This window comes from Bufo bufo, chromosome 2 (genome assembly GCF_905171765.1).
Source record: "Bufo bufo chromosome 2, aBufBuf1.1, whole genome shotgun sequence".
NCBI classification, from domain to species: domain Eukaryota; kingdom Metazoa; phylum Chordata; class Amphibia; order Anura; family Bufonidae; genus Bufo; species Bufo bufo.
The window spans coordinates 745,088,846-745,110,003 of NC_053390.1; the positions used below are offsets into that span (position 1 = coordinate 745,088,846).

At 42.5% G+C, this 21,158-nt stretch overlaps 1 protein-coding gene across 1 annotated transcript in view; it reads left to right on the forward strand.

The window, feature by feature from the left end:
* ARAP2 (ArfGAP with RhoGAP domain, ankyrin repeat and PH domain 2) overlaps positions 1 to 21,158 on the forward strand; it is a 703,001-nt gene that overhangs the window by 417,985 nt on the left and 263,858 nt on the right. The window contains exon 22 of the mRNA XM_040419005.1: positions 10,641 to 10,746. Within this exon, the coding sequence (XP_040274939.1) occupies positions 10,641 to 10,746 (106 nt within the window). The remainder of the gene's footprint in view (positions 1 to 10,640; positions 10,747 to 21,158) is intronic.

Consider the following 21,158-nt stretch of genomic DNA (forward strand, 5'->3'; position numbering starts at 1 on the left):
GTTTCCGTGAGGGGTATAGAGAGTTCATGTGAGATTTTATTTTTTGACACAAGTTAGTGGAATATGAGACTTTGTAAGAAAAAAAAAAAAATAATTCGGCTAACTTGGGCCAAAAAAATGTCTGAATGGAGCCTTACAGAGGGTGATCAATGACAGGGGGGGTGATCAATGACAGGGGGGTGATCAATGACAGGGGGGTGATCAGGGAGTCTATATGGGGTGATAACCACAGTCATTGATCACGCCCGTGTAAGGCTTCATTCAGACGTCCGTATGCGTTTTGCGGATCCGATCCATCTATCAGTGCATCCGTAAAAATCATGCGGACATCTGAATGGAGCTTTACAGGGGGGTAATCAATGACAGGGGGGTAATCAATGACAGGGGGGTGTTTAGGGAGTCTATATGGGGTGATCACCACAGTCATTGATCATGCCCCTGTAAGGCTTCATTCAGACGTCCGGATGCGTTTTGCGGATCCGATCCATCTATCAGTGGATCCGTAAAAATCATGCGGACGTCTGAATGGAGCTTTACAGGGGGGTAATCAATGACAGGGGGGTGATCAGGGAGTCTATATGGGGTGATCACCACAGTCATTGATCATGCCCCTGTAAGGCTTCATTCAGACGTCCGTATGTGTTTTGCGGATCCGATCCATCTATCAGTGGATCCGTAAAAATCATGCGGACGTCTGAATGGAGCTTTACAGGGGGGTAATCAATGACAGGGGGGTAATCAATGACAGGGGGGTGATCAGGGAGTCTATATGGGGTGATCAGGGGTGATCAGGGGCTAATAAGGGGTTAATAAGTGACGGGGGGGGTGTAGTGTAGTGGTGCTTGGTGCTACTTTACTGAGCTACCTGTGTCCTCTGGTGGTCGATCCAAACAAAGGGGACCACCAGAGGACCAGGTAGCAGGTATATTAGACGCTGTTATCAAAACAGCGTCTAATATACCTGTTAGGGGTTAAAAAAAACACATCTCCAGCCTGCCAGCGAACGATCGCCGCTGGCAGGCTGGAGATCAACTCTCTTACCTTCCGTTCCTGTGAGCGCGCGCGCCTGTGTGCGCGCGTTCACAGGAAATCTCGCGTCTCGCGACATGACGCATATATGCGTGACTGTGCGCAGGGCTGCCACCTCCGGAACGCGATCCTGCGTTAGGCGGTCCGGAGGTGGTTAAAACAAGATCAGAATCACATCATTGTCTCCACTACATTAGGAGATATAACTGTTATAAATCAGGATGGGAATCCTCATACTATAGGCACTTATGGGGTATACACTAGCTTGCCTTTTATCCCTTTTTTCTTTTCTTCATTTTTCTTCTTTTTCAAATGTGGTGCCCAAATTCAAAAAAGGATCTAGGTCCTTCACAGGTAATCATAGACTAGTTAGTTTAACTTCTGTTGTGGGAAAAATGTTTGAAGGACTCTTAAGAGACTATATTCAGGAGTATGTGATTGTAAATAATATTATAAGTGATAACCAACATGGGTTTACCAAGGACTGAAGTTGTAAGACTAACCTGATTTGTTTTTATGAGGAGGTGAGTTGAAACCAGGACAAAGGGACAGCTGTGGATGTAGTATTTCTGCATTTTGGAAAGGTTTTTGATAATGTACCTCATAGATGTTTAATAGGTAAATTAAGGTTTATAGACTTGGAAAGTATAGTTTGTAATTGGATTGAAAACTGGCTGAAGAACCGTGTCCAGAGAGTTTTGGTCAATGATTCCTATGCAGGTTATAAATGGTGTACCCCAAGGTTCAGTGCTGGGTGCTCTATTTTTTTTATTTATTAATGATTAGTGATGAGTGAGCATGCTCGGCCGAACACCTGTTCGGCTCGAGCATCTCGATGCTCGGCACATGGCGGTACTCGGCCGAGTACTGCATGTGCTCGAGCGCCATGCTCGAGTCTCTTCCCCGCAAGTTTCTTGGTTGTTACGCAGCCAATAAACGTGCAGGTAAGTACTGCCCTCACTGTAATGCCAGTAGCCATGTTGACTACTGGCATTACAGTGATTGGCTGGAACGCGTCATCGGGTGCTATATAGCACCCGATGATGCATGTTCGGCTCATTCGTACTAAGTGAGAGCTGAGCATAGGAAGGGACAGAGAGTGTAGGGAGTGTAATTAAATATTTTTTGTACAAAAATGTTTCGGAGACCCAAAAGTCCTTGTAAGGACTATTGTGTGAGACAGCAGCAATATATGTTTGTAGCGCAACCTGCACTAAATTGCTCAGTGTTGGGGAGAGCTGTGCATAGAAAGGGACAGACAGTGTAGGGAGTGTAATAGAAAGATTTTAATACAAAAAACATTTCAGAGACCCAAAAGTCCTTATAAGGACTACTGTGTGTGACAGCAGCAACATATATTTTTAGCGCATCATGCGCTAAATACCGTGCAATAGGCCGCTGCGGACAGTTAGATTATCCGCGCCACATCTCCTGTATAAAGTGTGAGCATCCCTTACATATCAGTGACATACAATGTAATTTTTTGCGTAGACGGTGTCCGCTTCTGACAGTGACCATACCAGGGCCACATCTGCAGTGTAGCATGTGCGCGTCAAAAATGTATCTGTGACATACAGTGTACTTTGTCAGCCTTACAATCATACTCCCCCCTAAACCCAAAGACTTTGGTTTCCCGGAAGCTGCTCGGCGGTTCATGGGAATAACGCTGCTGAGTCGCCAGTCGTCATCGTTTATGGTCGGAACTACGACGGTATCTGATCATCTTCGAACATTTGACTTTCGTTTTTGATTAATGAAAACATTCTTGGCAAATGCTTTCGCTTTGGTTCGTCTTGCATCGGTCCAAGAATTTCACCTCTAGCGGCACAAAGCGGATTCCCCTGGCCGTCCCTCTTAATCATGGCCCCAGTTCCGAAAACCAACAAAATAGAACCGGAGTACTATTCCATTATTCCTCGCTGAAGTATTCAGGTGACCTGATCTGCTTTGAACACTGTAATTTTTTTCAATGGTTAGCTAAGCAGCAGGCACTCTCCAATAATTTTTTTAATGGTCAGCTCAGCAGAAGGCCTTTGCATATAATTTTTTAGAGGGTCAGATCACCTGCAGGCCCTTATCTACAATCTTTTAGAGGGTCAGCTCACCAGCAGGCCCACACCTACAATATTTTACAGGGTCAGCTCACCTGCAGGCCCTCACCTAATTATACCTAACAGGTAATTTGCGTGCATGCTGCCTTGCTTGGATGTGGTAGCCTTAGCCGTTTCTCAGGCTCCCTCCCTGGAATCGAACACTGATTCCCCCTTACCCGTGGTCACCGTGGTTGGCGCTGAAAATAACATTAAAAGTTGATAGGGCAGACATCCGAATGGATTGTCGCTGTCATGGGGATGTGCGATCAGCCCCAGGTCATCTAGAGTCACCAAAGCAGCAGTAGGCCTTCGCCCATAATGTTTTAGATGGTCATATCAGCAGGTGCTTGCGCCAAATATTTTAGATGGTCAGCTTAGCGGCAGGCCTTCACCCCTAATGTTTTAGATGGTCAGATCAGCAGCAGGCCCTCGCCCCTAATGTTTTAGAGAGTCAGCTCAGCAGCAGACCCTCACCCCTAATGTTTTAGATGGTCAGCTCAGCAGCAGACCCTCACCCCTAATGTTTTAGATGGTCAGATCAGAAGCAGGCCCTCACGCCTAATGTTTTAGAGGGTCACCAGCAGACCCTTGCTCCTAATGTTTTTGAGGGTCACCAGCAGGCCATCAATCATAATTGTTAAAGGGTGTCTAGGATGCCCTCCATAATGTGTAATAACGGGTGTATTGGAGTGCCGGTTCCTTGCAATATTTGGCAGCCCTTTCATTTAGTGCATACGCTTTATGAGTGTAGAAGTCCCACTATCTGAACAATTGTACCACAATGTGAATGAGGGTCTACTTTATGTGATATACAGGTTGTATCGGAGTGCCTCTTCCTTTTTTTTTTTTTTTCGCAGCACTTGCACTTTATATACAAGTAAATATACAGGAAAGAATGTTTCCTAACAATTTTTCCTCTAAAATTGATTTTATTTTCGCTTTTGATAGTCAGATCAGCAGCAGGCCCTCGCCCCGATTGTTTTAGAGAGTCAGCTTAGCAGCAGACCCTCACCCCTAATGTTTTAGATGGTCAGATCAGCAGCAGGCCCTCGCCCCTAATGTTTTAGAGGGTCAGATCAGCAGCAGGCCCTCGCCCATAATGTTTTAGAGGGTCAGATCAGCAGCAGGCCCTCGCCTCTAATGTTTTAGGCGGTCAGATCAGCAGCAGGCCCTCGCCCATAATGTTTTAGAGGATCAGATCAGCTACAGACCCTCATCCCTAATGTTTTAGATGGTCAGATCAGCAGCAGGCCCTCGCCCCTAATGTTTAAGAGGGTCACCAGCAGACCCTTATCCCTAATGTTTTAGATGGTCAGATCAGCAGCAGGCCCCCGCCCCAAATGTTTTAGATGGTCAGATCAGCAGCAGGCCCTCACCCCTAATGTTTTAGAGGGTCCCCAGCAGGCCCTTCGCCCATAATGTTTTAGATGGTCAGATCAGCAGCAGGCACTCACCCCAATGTTTTAGAGAGTCAGCTCAGCAGCAGACCCTCACCCTTTATGTTTTTAGATGGTCATCTCAGCAGCAGACCCTCACCCTTTATGTTTTTAGATGGTCAGCTCAGCAGCAGACCCTCACCCCGAATATTTTAGATGTCAGATCAGCAGCAGGCCCTCGCCCCTAAAGTTTTAGAGGGTCGCCAACAGGCCCTTGCTCCTAATGTTTTTGAGGGTCACCATCAGGCCATCAATCATAATTTTTCAAGTGTGTATGATGCCCTCCTTTATGTGTAATAAAGGGTGTATTGGAGTGCCGGTTCCTTGTAATTTTTTGCCAGCCCTTTCACTTATTGCATAGGCTTTATGAATGTAGGAGTCCCACTACCTGAGCAATTTTACCACTATGTAAATATACAGGAAAGAATGTTTCCTAACAATTTGTTGCGTATTATTGTCAGTCTGTAAAATTGGCCTACTACTCGGACAATATAGTTCCCAGCAGCGACCTGGGAGTCCAAGATGCATCCATACATCCTCCCCATGCTGTTCCCGAACCATTTCAGTACCCTCCACTCTTCAGAGCAGGGGGTGCCTGGTTTAATGCTCGGTTTCCCCCATTGACTTCCATTATACTTGTGTGCTCGGTTGAGCACCCGAGCATCCCGATGTGTTCGGCCTGAGCACCAAAGCACTATGGTGCTCGATCAACACTATTAATGATAGTGAGGATGGGATTAATAGCACCATTTCTATTTTTGCAGATGGCACCAAGCTATGCTGTACTGTTCAGTCTATGGAAGATATCCATAAAATATAAGCTGACTTGGACACTCTGAGTGATTGGGCATCAACTTGGCAAATGAGGGTCAATGTATGTAAGTGCATCTCTGTACATCATATTTCCTAGGGCTGTGGTGGAGAATCTATGGCATGGGTGCTAGAGGCGGCACTTGGAGCCCTCTCTGTGGGCACCCGCCCCTGGAAAAATTCGATGGTGTACCAATATGCCTTAGACTTTTCCTGCCTTTCATCAGCACAGGGCGTACTATGAATGGCACAGGTAGCGCATTGAATGTAGGCAGGCTATCATAGTTAAATGATAAAGTACATGGAAGTAATAATATATTGGTATTAAGGTTAAATTGCCGTTTTGGCACTTTGCAATAAATAAGTGGGTTTTTGGGTTGCAGTTTGGGCACATGGTCTCTAAAAGGTTTACCATCAATGTCCTAGGGGACTGTGAGAGTTACTTTTAGAGAAGGATTTGGGTGTCCTTGTAGATCGCAGATTAAATAACATCATATAATATCAGCTGCTTCTAAGGCTACTAAGATATTGTCATGTATTAAGCGAGATATGGACTCGTGGGGCAGGAATGTAATATTACCACTTTACAAAGGGTTGTTGCAGCCTCATCTGGAATATGCAGTTCAGTTTTAGGCACCAGTCTATAGAAAGGATGCTTTGGAAGTACAAAGGAGAGCAACTACACTAATAAGGGACATGGAGCGTCTGAAGAAAGATTAAAATAATTAAATTTAATTAGTCTTGAGAAGAGATGTCTGGGGGGGGGGCATGATTCACCGATACAAATATATAAATGGGCCATTCAAAAAGTATGGTGAAAAACTGTTCCATGTAAAATGCCCTCAAAAGACAAGTGGGCACTGCCTCCGACTGGAGAAGAAAAAGTTCAGTCTCCAGAAGCGTCAAAGCTTCTTTACTGTAAGAACTGTGAATCTGTAGAATAGACTTCCTCAGGACGTGGTCACAGCAGGGACAACGGATAGTTTTAAAAAGGGTTTAGATGAATTCTTAAAAGTAAATGACATTAATGCTTATGAAAATGTGTAGAAATCTGAGTCTCGCTTCCTTTTGGGATTCGCCCCCACCTACAGTATCCCTTGGTTCAACTTGATGGGCTTTTGTCTATTTTCAACAGTATTAACTATGTAACTATATAACTATTTATTGAGAAGAAAAACACATTCAAAATGTGAAATAATTAACAGATTTCTTTTTCACATCAATTTGCTTATCAACCACATATTTTAATGTGTGTTACTGCAGTCACTAAGAACATACAGTATGTTAATAAAATCAGCAATTATAGAATTCATTACTGCTTACATATTGATTCACATGAGATTTGTAGCCTTCTCGCTCATTAATTCTTTTATTTGTTAATAAACCATTTTCTTTTTAGTAAAATAATTTTAATGATGGAATTTTTTTTTTATTTCTTTATTTTATAAATATAATTACTATATTATATCCGTACCAGAAATAATTCCTTATAAGATAATTGTAATTACTTAGTGGAAACAGAAAGGAGTGATTCTGAGTTTGTGTTTTGGATTGCTATTCCCTACCTTCTAGAATGTATTATCAACATTTTATTAAATTTAATGAAATATTGGGCAAATTGGATCTACCAATGTTTTCTTTGGCATGAACTAGTGAATCTGAATATTGCAATCCAAATCAATTTACTAATATCTAAATCTGTCACAGAGGTGCATGCTGCAGTAATCATTTTAACACCTGCAATGCAAATGATTGAATTATTGTAAATATGGTGTACTGTGTACACCCCAGCACTAGGGTTTACCTTGTCAGTGGTGCCAGCCATCATTTGCATGCATGCATTTCATGGACGTGCATGCTGCATAATTATTTCTGGTCAAAGATTGACTTTCCTATTAACAAAATATGCCTGAAGAAGTGGCATCCATGGGACATCACACAAAATCCATGGGCAATGAACACCCACCACAGTATCATTTCCTCCATGCTGATGTCATGTATCACAGAGGTCATTGGTTGTTGTGATCATGTAATGTTGTGATATCACGTATACTTTTATCGTTCAATATATCTTTATTGAGGATTTTTTTCATTTATCCAGATTAGTCAAAGATATAATATACAAAGAATCAGTGCAATAATATCCGTACATCAAAGTATAGTATAACAATATACAGGAAAGGTGCCTGAGTTATCAGGAGTAAAACACAAGAGTATACTCCAGCTAGTGCATCAATATCACGTATACTTTGCAAACATGAAGGAACATTAGAGGTCAGCACCACAAGAATGGTTCAAGATCAGTTTTGAGTATGAAATGATTGTATAAGTCCCATAAAATTGGTAATAGACTATCACTTTATAAACCATTAATTGTCACTTTTCCAAGGTCTCTGAAGAAATATTCTTGCATCTCTAGATATTTAATCTTGGTATAGGATCCATGTTTCATTCTGAGTATCAGCAACTCCCACTCTGGTGAACAGTGTCTATGTGAAACTGTGTCTATAATTTAATTTTTGAATACACATATCAGTCATCCCAATTTAAAACCACTGATTGGTGAACTGAATTAGGGCTCTGTCACACATCAGTGAATCACATACATGCGTGGTCCATGTTCTCCATGGAGAGTATTTTGTGTGTATTCACACATCCATGATTTTGCTCTGACTGTACATAGGTCAATCGCAAAACCAGAGGGACATGCACTTCTTTGGTATGCGATCCAGACCAACAATGCCCACTGAAGGCTATTGGTTAATGAAAACCACTGACACAACACAGATGGCATCTGTGATGGCGTGATTTTCACAACCCATTAGTAGGAGATGTTCTGGAAATTAATTTTCAGCCTAGCAGCATACGTGGAATATGCATGACACATGGAGGGCAAATAGCTAATTCACGGACCAAACACGGATATCTTGACAGATGAACCACTGACCATCTTGACACGGATTTCATTACAGACACTACCATATGAAATAGGCTTTACATTGATTAAATGTTAGAATGTTACAAAAGCTATCAACAGTGGGCATCATTAATATGGAATAAGTGCCAGCTCACATATGAGTAGGACACACAATAGGCATGAATGGCAGAATTCATATGTCTGCATCTCAAAATAAAGTGAAAATAAAAACTTAATTACAAAAATATCAAAAATGAACTGAACAAACACTGAGGAAAAACTATGTTAAATAAGCAAGTCATTGAGCCCCGATATGTTCAAAAGACCCTCAAAACAAATTAATAGACTCCAGATGAAGCAATACAGCAATTCGCCTGAGGTCTCCCTCCCAACATTGAACCTCAATTGCGGACAAGAATAGGACATGTTCTATTTTTTGGCGGAAACGGAAGGACGGATGCAGAAGTGCGGATCCGCAAATGCGGATGCGGACAGCACATTCCGGCCCCATTGAAAATGAATGGGTCTGCACCAGTTCTGCAAAATTGCGGAACGGATGTGGACCCATTTTTCGGACGTGTGAATGAAAAAGATATCCCCCAAAATTAAAATAATTTTAATTTTTAAAGTTAAGCAAAAAGCATAGATGTGGTAGGCAATAACAAGTGCTCGGCGGCACTAAATCAGGTGCTCGGCGGCACCAAGTGAGAAACCATATGTCCTACCACAATCCGGGGGGTTCCAGTGCACATCCATGAATCCAGGAGGGAAAGCAAAAAACATCTATCCCTGGGCTAGATGATGATGTGGTATTGAAGGACAGGGAAGGCAAAGAACTGTCCCTGATATTGCCCTACAGGGGGGTGCTATTCTGGCCCTGATAGCCTAACCACAGACCACCCGCCCTGATAAGAGCGACCCCGTCCAGAACCTTACCCTATATAAAAATGGCCCTAGTAAGCCCCTAGTCCCTAGGCCCTTGACTTCCAGGTGATCACTATATCGATCTATGTGTTTTTGACTCATTATAAAAGTATATTATAACTATATCGCACCCCTCTGTGTATATAGAAACATAGAATGTGTCGGCAGATAAGAACCATTTGGCCCATCTAGTCTGCCCAATATACTGAATACTATGCCCTTGGCCCTATCTTATATGAAGGATGGCATTATGCCTATCCCATGCATGCTTAAACTCCTTCATAAAGGAGGTATGTATCACACCTATAGATAGCACACCTATACCAGTCCTTAAAAATACTTTTGTGGCCCTATTAGCTAGTGTTTGGTGTCCCTAACAGCCTGTCCCTGCACCACACAGCAACCTCTCCCTACACTGGCAAAACACTGAATGTAAAATGGTGGCCAGATCAGGTTTATTTATAAGGTAGAGGGTATGTCCATGTGCTGAAACGTCTCAATTGGCTGTCCTGTACCACCTAAAGGATGTATCATTGGTCAAAGTTCTTTACAATGTAAAAGAATATGGCGGGCGCGAATATCTCCATATGTTCGCATGTTCGGCGAATCGCGAACACGTAAAGTTCGTCGCGAAATGACCGCCAGGTGCACTGCAAGGCCATCTCTAGTCATGGACATTCCAGGCCAAAGTGAGCAGTAGAATTGGACCATGGAGCAATTGAAGAAGGTGGTTTGATGAATCATGTTTGCTTCTGCATGTGTAAATATTACTTTACAAAATTGTTGCAGACCAACTACACTCCTTCATCTTATTGGCCTCTTTCAACAGGATAAGGAGCCCTGCCACACTGCAAAAATTGTTCAGGATTATTTTGAGCAGCATGACAAAGAGTTCAGGTTAGCGACTTGGCCTCCAAATGCCCTAGACCTCTCATATAGCGTATCTGTGAGAGATGCTAGAAATAACAACCTTGATCCATGGAGGTCCCAATTCACAATTTACAGGATTTTAAATGACCTACTGCCATCACAGATCTGGAATCCATAACTTAATGGGTCAGAGCTTCTTGATGGCAAGAGGGCCATCTGCACAAAATAAGGCAGGTGGTTTTAATGGCCAATTGGTGTATTATTAGATTGATGTTCTTTTATACTTTTTATGTACAACAGCCACATTGGATGGACGTCAAAGGAAACCATTGCAATTCTCTTTAAGCTGAAGGGAAATTTCCACAAAAGCAAAGAAAATGAAATATTTGCTTTCAACATATTTATCTAACAATCTATAGTTTCTACTCATTAATAAGTAAGCTTAGTATGGATTATGTGATAAAATGACTAGAAATGCTGATAAATATTATTTCTCCTTAACATAGTGGACTATACCAGAAATGTAAAGTCAGTTGTCTTTCTTTTTTTACTCTGTCCCAGATATTCAGAATGATCAGGATCGGGTGATAATGTACAAAACTTTAATTGATACACTTCCAGCACTGAGCAAGACTACCCTGGCAGCTTTAATTGAACACCTTTACAGGTTAGTCTGCCCTTCTGTGCAATATGATTAGATGAAGCAACTCTAATAGAAAATTAATTATTTGTCTGTCTTTAATGGTTACTATAACGATAGTTTTACATTCCAAAAATGTTACAGTACCAGACAATGTAGTTCTAGAAACAAAAAATATGATAATTATAATAATCGGAGTTATATAAAAATAAAATGTTGGAGATTAAATGTGTTTAAATTATCACCCATTTATTGTATTAGAGTTAGGCCTCTTTCACACGGGTGTCGCATGTGAGGGCCAGATAGGATGCGGGTGCACTACGGGAAAATCGTGTGATTTTGCCTGCGAGTGGGGTGAGTTTTGTATGCGATTGCGTTGCGTTATTCAGTTTTTTTCCGCGTGAATGTGGTACCCAGACCCAAACCTGGACTTCTTCACAGAAGTTCGGGTTTGGATTAGGTATTCTGTAGATTTTTATATTTTCCCTTATAACATGGATATAAGGGAAAATAATAGCATTCTTAATACAGAATGCTAAATAAATTAAGGATGGAGGGGTTAAAAAAAAATAAAAAATAATTAAACTCACCTCATCCACTTGTTCGCGCAGCCCGGCTTGTCTTTTCTTATTCTTTGATGACCTGGGAGGAAAAGGACCTTTGGTGATGTCACTGCGCTCATCACATGGTCCATCACCATGGTGATGGACCATGTGATGGACCGTGTGATGAGCACATTAAAGGTAATTAAAGAAGAAGAAATAAGACAAGCTGGGCTGCGCAAACAAGAGGATAAGGTGTGTTTAATATTTTTTTTAACCCCTCTATCCCTAAGTTACTTAGCATTCTGTATTAAGAATGCTATTATTTCCCCTTATAACCATGTTATAAAGGAAAATAATAATGATCGGGTCCCCATCCCGATCGTCATCTAGAAACTATGTGTGAAAATCGCACCGCATCCGCACTTGCTTGCGGATGCTTGCGATTTTCCCGCAGCCCCATTCACTTCTATGGGGCCTGCGTTGCGTGAAAAACACACAATATAGAGCATGTTGCGATTTTCACGCAATGCACAAGTGATGCGTGAAAATCCCCGCTCATGTGCACAGCCCCATAGAAATGAATGGGTCCGGATTCAGTACGGGTGCAATGCGTTCACCTCACACATTGTACCCGCACGGAAAACTCGCCCGTGTGAAAGGGGCCTAACAGAATGTTCAATTGTGTAATCTTAAAGAGATATTCTAGTTGGTTGAAGTTATTCCCTATACATAGATAACTATTAGATTGGTCGGGATCCTATCGTTGCAACCCCCATCGATCACGAGAACAGGGCCCAGTGCCCCCTGCAACCCCTGTGAAATGAACAGAGTGGCTGGTCGAGCATCTGTGTGAACGCTACATTTCTTTCTATGGGAATTCCGGAAATAGCTGAGTGCAGCCACACTCATGTGCAACCAGCTGCTCTGTTCTTTTCAGGGGTGCTGCAGGGAGTACAGGGCCCTCATTTTCATGATTGTTGGGAGTACCCCCACTGATCTAATAGTTATCCCCTATCCTATGGATAGGGAATAACGTCAACCAACAAGAATACCCCTTGTGAGTCAGTGACAGGAGTCATTTATGATGTGAGATATGCGTCACCCAGAATGTCACTGCAGGAAGCATTCTAAAAGAGGTTTTGTTTGCACCAGGAACGTGTCACCAAGGTGCCCGGCCTTGGTGGAGTAAAGGCCCCTAGATTAGGTGTCCACTAAGTTAGTTGGTGGACATCATGATAGATAGATAGCATAGCTGGTTCCAGCTAGTCAGGTGTTTACTGGGAACAGGCAATGTGCTGGGTGGGTGCCTGTTCCCCAGGCTCCAGTCCGGGACTTGGGGCATGCTCATGTCCAGGAATTCTATTTAATCCTGCTGCTTGACTTAGGTGTGTCTCAGTCTGGGGAAGAAGGTAGACAGTGTGAGGTAACACTGTCAGTGTGTGCCAAAGTTTGTTGGACCTGGCTGTGATCCGGATTTATCGGCTAAATAAAGAAGACTTTGATGAACTTTGTGGTGTCCCTGCCTCTGTACACTGGTCAAGTGTTAAGGTCACTGTACAGTATGTAACAAGCATCAAAAAATACTAAACTCACCCATATTTCTTGTACAATTTTTTCTGTCGCTTCTATGACGGTGTGTACATTAAGGTGCTGATGTGAAATTGCAATTTTCATACAAATGAATTCATATAAATTTGATTTCGCGAGGGTGTCACGACCTATCGCTGACCCTGTTGTGCCTTTGGTCACAAGGTCGCAGTGGCTGGCTACTAGTGTTGATCGCAAATATTTTAATCGCAAATTTTTATCGAGAATATTAGTACTTTGAGAATTTGCGAATCCAGAATATACTAGATTTATTTTTCGTCAGTAACCTCCCTTCTTGCTTGTGGGCCAATGAGAAGGCTGCAATATCTTTATCAGAGCTTAGCAACATCCCTAGCAACCAATAGGAAAGTTGACTATCCCTTTCCTATATAAGAAACTCCCCAGCAGCCAATTCTTGCTGTTTTTTTTTGCAGTTCTGAGAGAGAGAGCAGTGACATTGCTGTGCTCTGTGCTTTCATCTGGATCCTATTCCTTTTCCAATTACATTAGATAGTTAGTTAGCTCATATACACTCACCTAAAGAATTATTAGGAACACCATACTAATACAGTGTTGGACCCTTCAGAACTGCCTTAATTCTACGTGGCATTGATTCAACAAGGTGCTGATAGCATTCTTTAGAAATGTTGGCCCATATTGATAGGATAGCATCTTGCAGTTGATGTAGATTTGAGGGATGCACATCCAGGGCACGAAGCTCCTGTTCCACCACATCCCAAAGATGCTCTATTGGGTTGAGATCTGGTGACTGTGGGGGCCATTTTAGTACAGTAAACTCATTGTCATGTTCAAGAAACCAATTTGAAATGATTCGAGCTTTGTGACATGGTGCATTATCCTGCTGGAAGTAGCCATCAGAGGATAGATACATGTTCTCATTCTGTTTACGCCAAATTCGGACTCTACCATTTGAATGTCTCAACAGAAATCGAGACTCATCAGACCAGGCAACATTTTTCCAGTCTTCAACAGTCCAATTTTGGTGAGCTCGTGCAAATTGTAGCCTCTTTTGTAGTGCAGATGAGTGGTACCCGGTGGGGTCTTCTGCTGTTGTAGCCCATCCGCCTCAAGGTTGTGCATGTTGTGGCTTCACAAATGCTTTGCTGCATACCTCGGTTGTAACGAGTGGTTATTTCAGTCAACGTTGCTCTTCTATCAGCTTGAATCAGTCGGCCCATTCTCCTCTGACCTCTAGCGTCCACAAGGCATTTTTGCCCACAGGACTGCCGCATACTGGATGTTTTTCCCTTTTCACACCATTCTTTGTAAACCCTAGAAATGGTTGTGCGTAAAAATCCCAGTAACTGAGCAGATTGTGAAATACTCAGACCGGCCCATCTGGCACCAACAACCATGCCACGCTCAAAATTGCTTAAATCACCTTTCTTTCCCATTCTGACATTCAGTTTGGAGTTCAGGAGATTGTCTTGACCAGAACCACACCCCTAAATGCATTGAAGCATTTGAATGCATTGAACCATGTGATTGGTTGACTAGATAATTGCATTAATGAGAAATAGAACAGGTGTTCCTAATAATTCTTTAGGTGAGTGTATATAATACAGATAGTTAGTGGGAGATAGTCAGTGTAGGTTAGATAGTGATATAGTGTGGCTGATAGGTTCCAGTGCAGGGTGTTAGGTAGTGTCATAGGAATTACCGTTTCTCTGCTGTCCATACATACATGCTAAAGACATAGTGCTGTTTTCACAACAATACTTAGTGCACCAATCAGTTATATCTACTCAGATTTGATAAAATGTGAAGTTGCATGTATTGCACAAAAAATATGTGCATCATTAGTGCCGATTTGCACAATCGCAAAAATAATGACTGGAGATCAAAAATTCTAGAATTTGCGAATTTATTGCGAATATTGTGTGAAAAATTCATGAAAATCAATATTGCCTATGCCGCTCATCACTAGTGGCTATTCGCTCGGTTTCAAGATATCGCTCCATGACCTAATGGTGGGAATGGATTCTGGTCCAGGCTTTCCTGTTTATGCTTGCGATCCTTTTTGTCCCATTTAGGAATCTGTAGCTTTTCCTTTCAGCTGTTCTCTGTCAGCCACTTTCAGCTACTATATATTCTCCCTTTCTGCTTCCCTTGTTACCAGATATAGGCCTTCTTTCCAGAATTAATTTTTATCGTGAATATTGGCACTTCGGGAATTCGCGAATATCTAGAATATAGTGCTATATCTTCGTAATTGCGAATATTCTAGATTAATTTTCATCAGTACACATGATCCTCACAGCTTCTTGCTTGTGGGCCAATAATAAGGCTACAATATCTTTGACTTTAGGAGTAGTGTTAATTGCAAATTTTCATATCGCAAATTTTCAGATTGCTGATTTTCGCAATTAAGAAAAAAAAGGCGAGATCACAAATTCGCAAATTCGCAAATATATGACGAATATTCGCCCAAATATTAATGAAATATTGCAAATTCGAATATTGCCCCTGCCGCTCATCACTGGTTAGCGCCAAGAAGAAGCACACTCCTTTTACACCATCGTCAGCTGATTCTACATAGATGTCTACAGAACCTGTTCTATTAAACGCTTATACAAGTAGAGCCCCCCGAAAGAGTAGAGAGAGTGTCAGCAGTAAGTTTGTGTTGACGTCACTGATTATTTTGCCCTTCCTCTGATCCGTCAGAACAATAACCCACAAAAAACGGTTCCTGGCTGTGGAGCATCGGCCTTCACTCGGTCAGCATTCGGTCAGTAATCCATCAGTATTGCTAATGGCAAAAAAAAAAAAAAAACATGAGTGGATCCAAAACAGAGATGACACGAAAATTAAATATTTGCATGTCTTCTGTGTTTTGTACCCACTCCTGTTTTTGGCTACTGTAAGGGATCGCTCTCCCTCAGTCAGGGGGTCACAATCACAGACATCTCTTCAGACAGTGGATTTAAAGTCCAAAACGGTCATTTATTTTGGCACCAGCACACACAAAACAGCAAAACAAACACCTGCCCGTCTGGGCTCTAACTAACACATAGTACTATTTCCTGACTTACCTCTAATCACAGCTTATAAACACGGTCTCAGGCTCCAAGCCTTAGCAGGTCTGCTCAGCAAACACAAGTCCATACAGGCAGAGATCAGGCTTCGCATAGCCTTGTGGTCCCTCAGAGCTCCTGGCTAAGACCACCCAGAGCCTCTGTAGGCCTCTGTTTTCCATGTTTTCTCTCCACAGACTGACACAGAGAGGGTTGGATTTACGCCTCCTTGATTACAGCAGGCCTCACCTGTGATGACCTTTGTTTAGGGGAAAGACATACACTCTTCTCCAGAACGAAGGTCTGGCCATATATCCACATCATACCATGCCCTCTGGAAGATGTGACCAGAGTCAAATTTTTTTCCTTTATTCTGCGACACAAAGGCCAGCAGAGCTCGGTTTGTCACAAACACCAACTTTCTACCTAGTAGATAATACCTAAAGGACTCTGGTGTTCATTTAATGACCTGACACTCTTTTTCTATTCTTTTATGAGTGACGATGCTGCACTCTCGCACTTTTTGCTCTCGCTCTCTTTCTCTCTATTTCCTTAAAAGATTACATCTTTCTTTTTCCATTACTCTCAGCGTTTTGACCTTGGCTTTTGATACCAATGACAGGCTCTACCTTTAATTTATCCATAACGACAGATCTTCCTCATCTCTGCTTACAGGTTTGCTAGTTCTAGAACGATCAGAAGTTCCATTTTCATTCTCTTCAACAGTGGTTTTCTCAGATTTCGCAGCAGTTTCAGAGTCCTCCACCTCTTCAGTGGCTTTTTCCACTTTGGCAGACTCTCCTTCAGCCTCTTCTTTGGGCTCTGCAACATTTGAGGAGTTCTCCCACTCCAACTCATCAGCCTTCTCATCCTTCTCGGCTATGGCATCATATACCGGCACTTTTAATTCCTCATTTTCTTTCTTATTGACGTTGAAGGTACGGGGAACATCGGGGTCCTTATCAGACTCATTAGATCCATCCCATAGTAGTAGACAGCATCTGCAGATTTGTCGTTCATCTCACTGTATCTCATCCCAAGAGGGCTGCTGACTTTCTGGAAGGCATTGATGGCGGAGGGTATGTCTTTCATGACCAGGTCCCGGCTATTCACTGTCATGAGTCTCCTGGCCTGCGCATCCGCATCAGCCCTTTCCATTTGTTCAGCAGAAACGTCTTCCATCTTTTCTGTCTTGGCCGGTACCGCAGCACCACCATCTTCAGACCCATTCTCAACAGGTCCTGGCTTAGACTTCTTGGCCTCTTCTACCTCGCACTTCAACTATAGGGGCAACGTATAGGGGCATAATTCAGTACAATAAGAAATATATATATATATATATATATATATATATATATATACGTACTGCACTGTTGCAGTTATTTCAGGTGAAAGCGTATAGGGGCGTATTTCCGTACGACAAGAAAAATATATACGCACTTCAGTCTTTATTTTTTTTTCTGGTGAAAGCGTATAGTGGCCAATTTCAGTCCAACAAGAAAAATATATTCTCAGGTCACTTCTGCAGTTATTTCTGGTGAAAGCGTATAGTGGTGTATTTCAGTACTACAAGAAAAATATATTCTCACTTCACTGTTGCAGTTATATCTGGTGAAGCGCCTTTACTGGTGTATTGCAGTAGAAAAATAAATATACATTTGCCATTCGCTGGTGCACTTACATGTAGAAAAACCTTTATTGACATATACCATTAGAAAAATAAATATACATTCGATATTCGTTCCTACACTTATATCTTGAAAAACCTTTAATGATGTAAATCAGTAGAAAAAGAAATATACATTCGCCATTTGCTGCAGCACTTATATCTTGAAAAACCTTTATTGACATACAGTACAGACCAAAAGTTTGGACACACCTTCTCATTCAAAGAGTTTTCTTTATTTTCATGACTATGAAAATTGTAGATTCACACTGAAGGAATCAAAACTATGAATTAACACATGTGGAATTATATACATAACAAACAAGTGTGAAACAACTGAAAATATGTCATATTCTAGGTTCTTCAAAGTAGCCACCTTTTTCTTTGATTACTGCTTTGCACACTCTTGGCATTCTCTTGATGAGCTTCAAGAGGTAGTCCCCTGAAATGGTTTTCACTTCACAGGTGTGCCCTGTCAGGTTTAATAAGTGGGATTTCTTGCCTTATAAATGGGGTTGGGACCATCAGTTGCGCTGAGGAGAAGTCAGGTGGATAAACAGCTGATAGTCCTACTGAATAGACTGTTAGAATTTGTATTATGGCAAGAAAAAAGTAGCTAAGTAAAGAAAAACGAGTGGCCATCATTACTTTAAGAAATGAAGGTCAGTCAGTCAGCCGAAAAATTGGCAAAACTTTGAAAGTAAGGGCTATTTGACCATGAAGGAGAGTGATGGGGTGCTGCGCCAGATGACCTGGCCTCCACAGTCACCGGACCTGAACCCAATCGAGATGGTTTGGGGTGAGCTGGACCACAGAATGAAGGCAAAAGGGCCAACAAGTGCTAAGCATCTCTGGGAACTCCTTCAATACTGTTGGAAGACCATTTCAGGGGACTACCTCTTGAAGCTCATCAAGAGAATGCCAAGAGTGTGCAAAGCAGTAATCAAAGCAAAAGGTGGGTACTTTGAAGAACCTAGAATATGACATATTTTCAGTTGTTTCACACTTGTTTGTTATGTGTATAATTCCACATGTGTTAATTCATAGTTTTGATGCCTTCATAGTCATGAAAATAAAGAAAACTCTTTGAATGAGAAGGTGTGTCCAAACTTTTGGTCTGTACTGTATATTAGTATAAAAATAAAAATATATTCCGCGTTCACTGTTGCAGTTACCGTATTTTTCGCCCTATAAGACGCACCGGCCCATAAGACGCATCAGCCCATAAGACGCATCTTGGTTTTTGAGGAGGAAAATAATAAAAAAATTATTTTTAACCAAAAGGTGTGCTTTTGGTGGGTTTTGAACTAATGGTCGTCTGTGGAAGACACTTTTATGGGGGCATCTGTGGATGGCACTGTTATAGGGGATCTATGGATGGCACTGTTATGGGGATCTGTGAATGACACTGTTATGGGGGGATCTGTGGATGACGCATTGTTATGGAGATCTGTGGATGACACTGTTATGGGGATCTGTGGATGACACTGTTATGGGGATCTGTGGATGACACTGTTATGGGGGCATCTGTGGATGGCACTGTTATTGGGGATCTATGGATGGCACTGTTATGGGGATCTGTGAATGACACTGTTATGGGGGGAGGATCTGTGGATGACACTGTTATGGGGGGGTCTGTGGATGACACTATTATGGGGGGAAATCTGTGGATGGTACTGCTATGGGGAGATCTGTGGATGACACATATATAGCATCTTATCCCTATAGATCCCCCTATAACAGTGTCCCTGTGTAAATAGTGAATGACCCCCAATAGAGTGGGTGGGGGCCGGCAACTGGTGTTGGAATGCCAGCATGTATTCTATTACACTGGCTCACTGTAGTATTCATATGTAACGTGTAGGCATGGGAGCTTTATTAAACTATAGAAATCCTCTGCAGCAGTAGCGAAATCATGTAGTACTCACTTGAAACTCCCGTAGCAGGCAGGCCGGGTGGCAGTGTAACATCACTCACTACGTCACGCCCCTGCTCCTCCCACTTTATGAATGAAGCAGGCAGAGCAGGCATGTGACGTAGTGAGTGACGTTACGCTGCCGCCCCGCCTGCCTGCTACGGGAGTTTCAAGTGAGTACTATGTGGATTTTACTACTGCTGCAGAGGATTTCTATAATTTAACAAAGCTCACATGCCTACAAGTTACATATGAATACTACAGTGAACGGGTCCTGGTGTGATAGAATACAGTGACTGCACCGGGCCCCACTGCCATTCCAATATCAGTTGCCGTCCCCTGCCCCTCCTCCCTCCCGCTGATACATCACCCACCGCGCTGTGCAGCATCGCGGCCGGCGATGTATCAGTGTTAAATGGCAGCATTCGCCCCGTAAGTAGTGATGAGAGGCAGGGGCAATATTCGAATTTGCAATATTTCGCAAATATTTTGTAGAATATTCGTCATATATTCACGAATTCAAGAATTCTAAATTAAATTCTTGATTGCAAAAATTGGCAATGTAATATTTGAGTAATGTGTGCGAAATACAGGCGTGGGTCACTTATGCTATTTCACATATTTCAAGCTGGTATAAGTTTTCTGAGACCCTAACTATCTGATTTATATATATAAGTTAACTGTCTAATGTAATAACACAAAGCACATAACAGCAATAAACTTTAGAAAATAGCTGCTGGGGAGGTTCTTAAATAGTAAGGCGTAGGCAACTTTTCAACTGGTCATTGGCCCACAAGCTAGAAGAAGGGAGGGATGATCACTAGAGTTGAGCGAACACCTGGATGTTCGGGTTCGAGAAGTTCGGCCGAACTTCCCGTAAATGTTCGGGTTCGGGATCCGAACCCGAACCGAACTTCGTCGCGAACCCGAACCCCATTGAAGTCAATGGGGACCCGAACTTTTGGGCACTAAAAAGGCTGTAAAACAGCCCAGGAAAGAGCTAGAGGGCTGCAAAAGGCAGCAACATGTAGGTAAATCCCCTGCAAACAAATGTGGATAGGGAAATGAATTAAAATTAAAATTAAAAAAATAAAAATGAACCAATATCAATTGGACAGAGGTCCCATAGCAGAGAATCTGGCTTCACGTCAGCAGAGAATCAGTCTCTTAATGCCATAGCAAAGAATCTGGCTTCATGTCAGCAGAGAATCAGTCTCTTCATGCCATAGCAGAGAATCTGGCTTCATGTCAGCGCAGAATCAGTCTTCATGTCATAGCAGAGAATCAGGCTTCACGTCACCCACCACTGGAACAGGCCACTGTCACACATTTAGGCCCAGGCACCCAGGCAGAGGAGAGAGGTCCCGTAACAGAGAATCTGGCCTTATGTCAGCGCAGAATCTGTCTTCATGTCATAGCAGAGAATCATGCTTCACGTCACCCACCACTGTAACAGGCCACTGTCACACATTTAGGCCCAGGCACCCAGGCAGAGGAGAGAGGTCCCGTAACAGAGAATCTGGCCTTATGTCAGCACAGAATCTGTCTTCATGTCATAGCAGAGAATCAGGCTTCACGTCACCCACCACTGGAACAGGCCACTGTCACACATTTAGGCCCAGGCACCCAGGCAGAGGAGAGAGGTCCCGTAACAGAGAATCTGGCCTTATGTCAGCGCAGAATCTGTATTC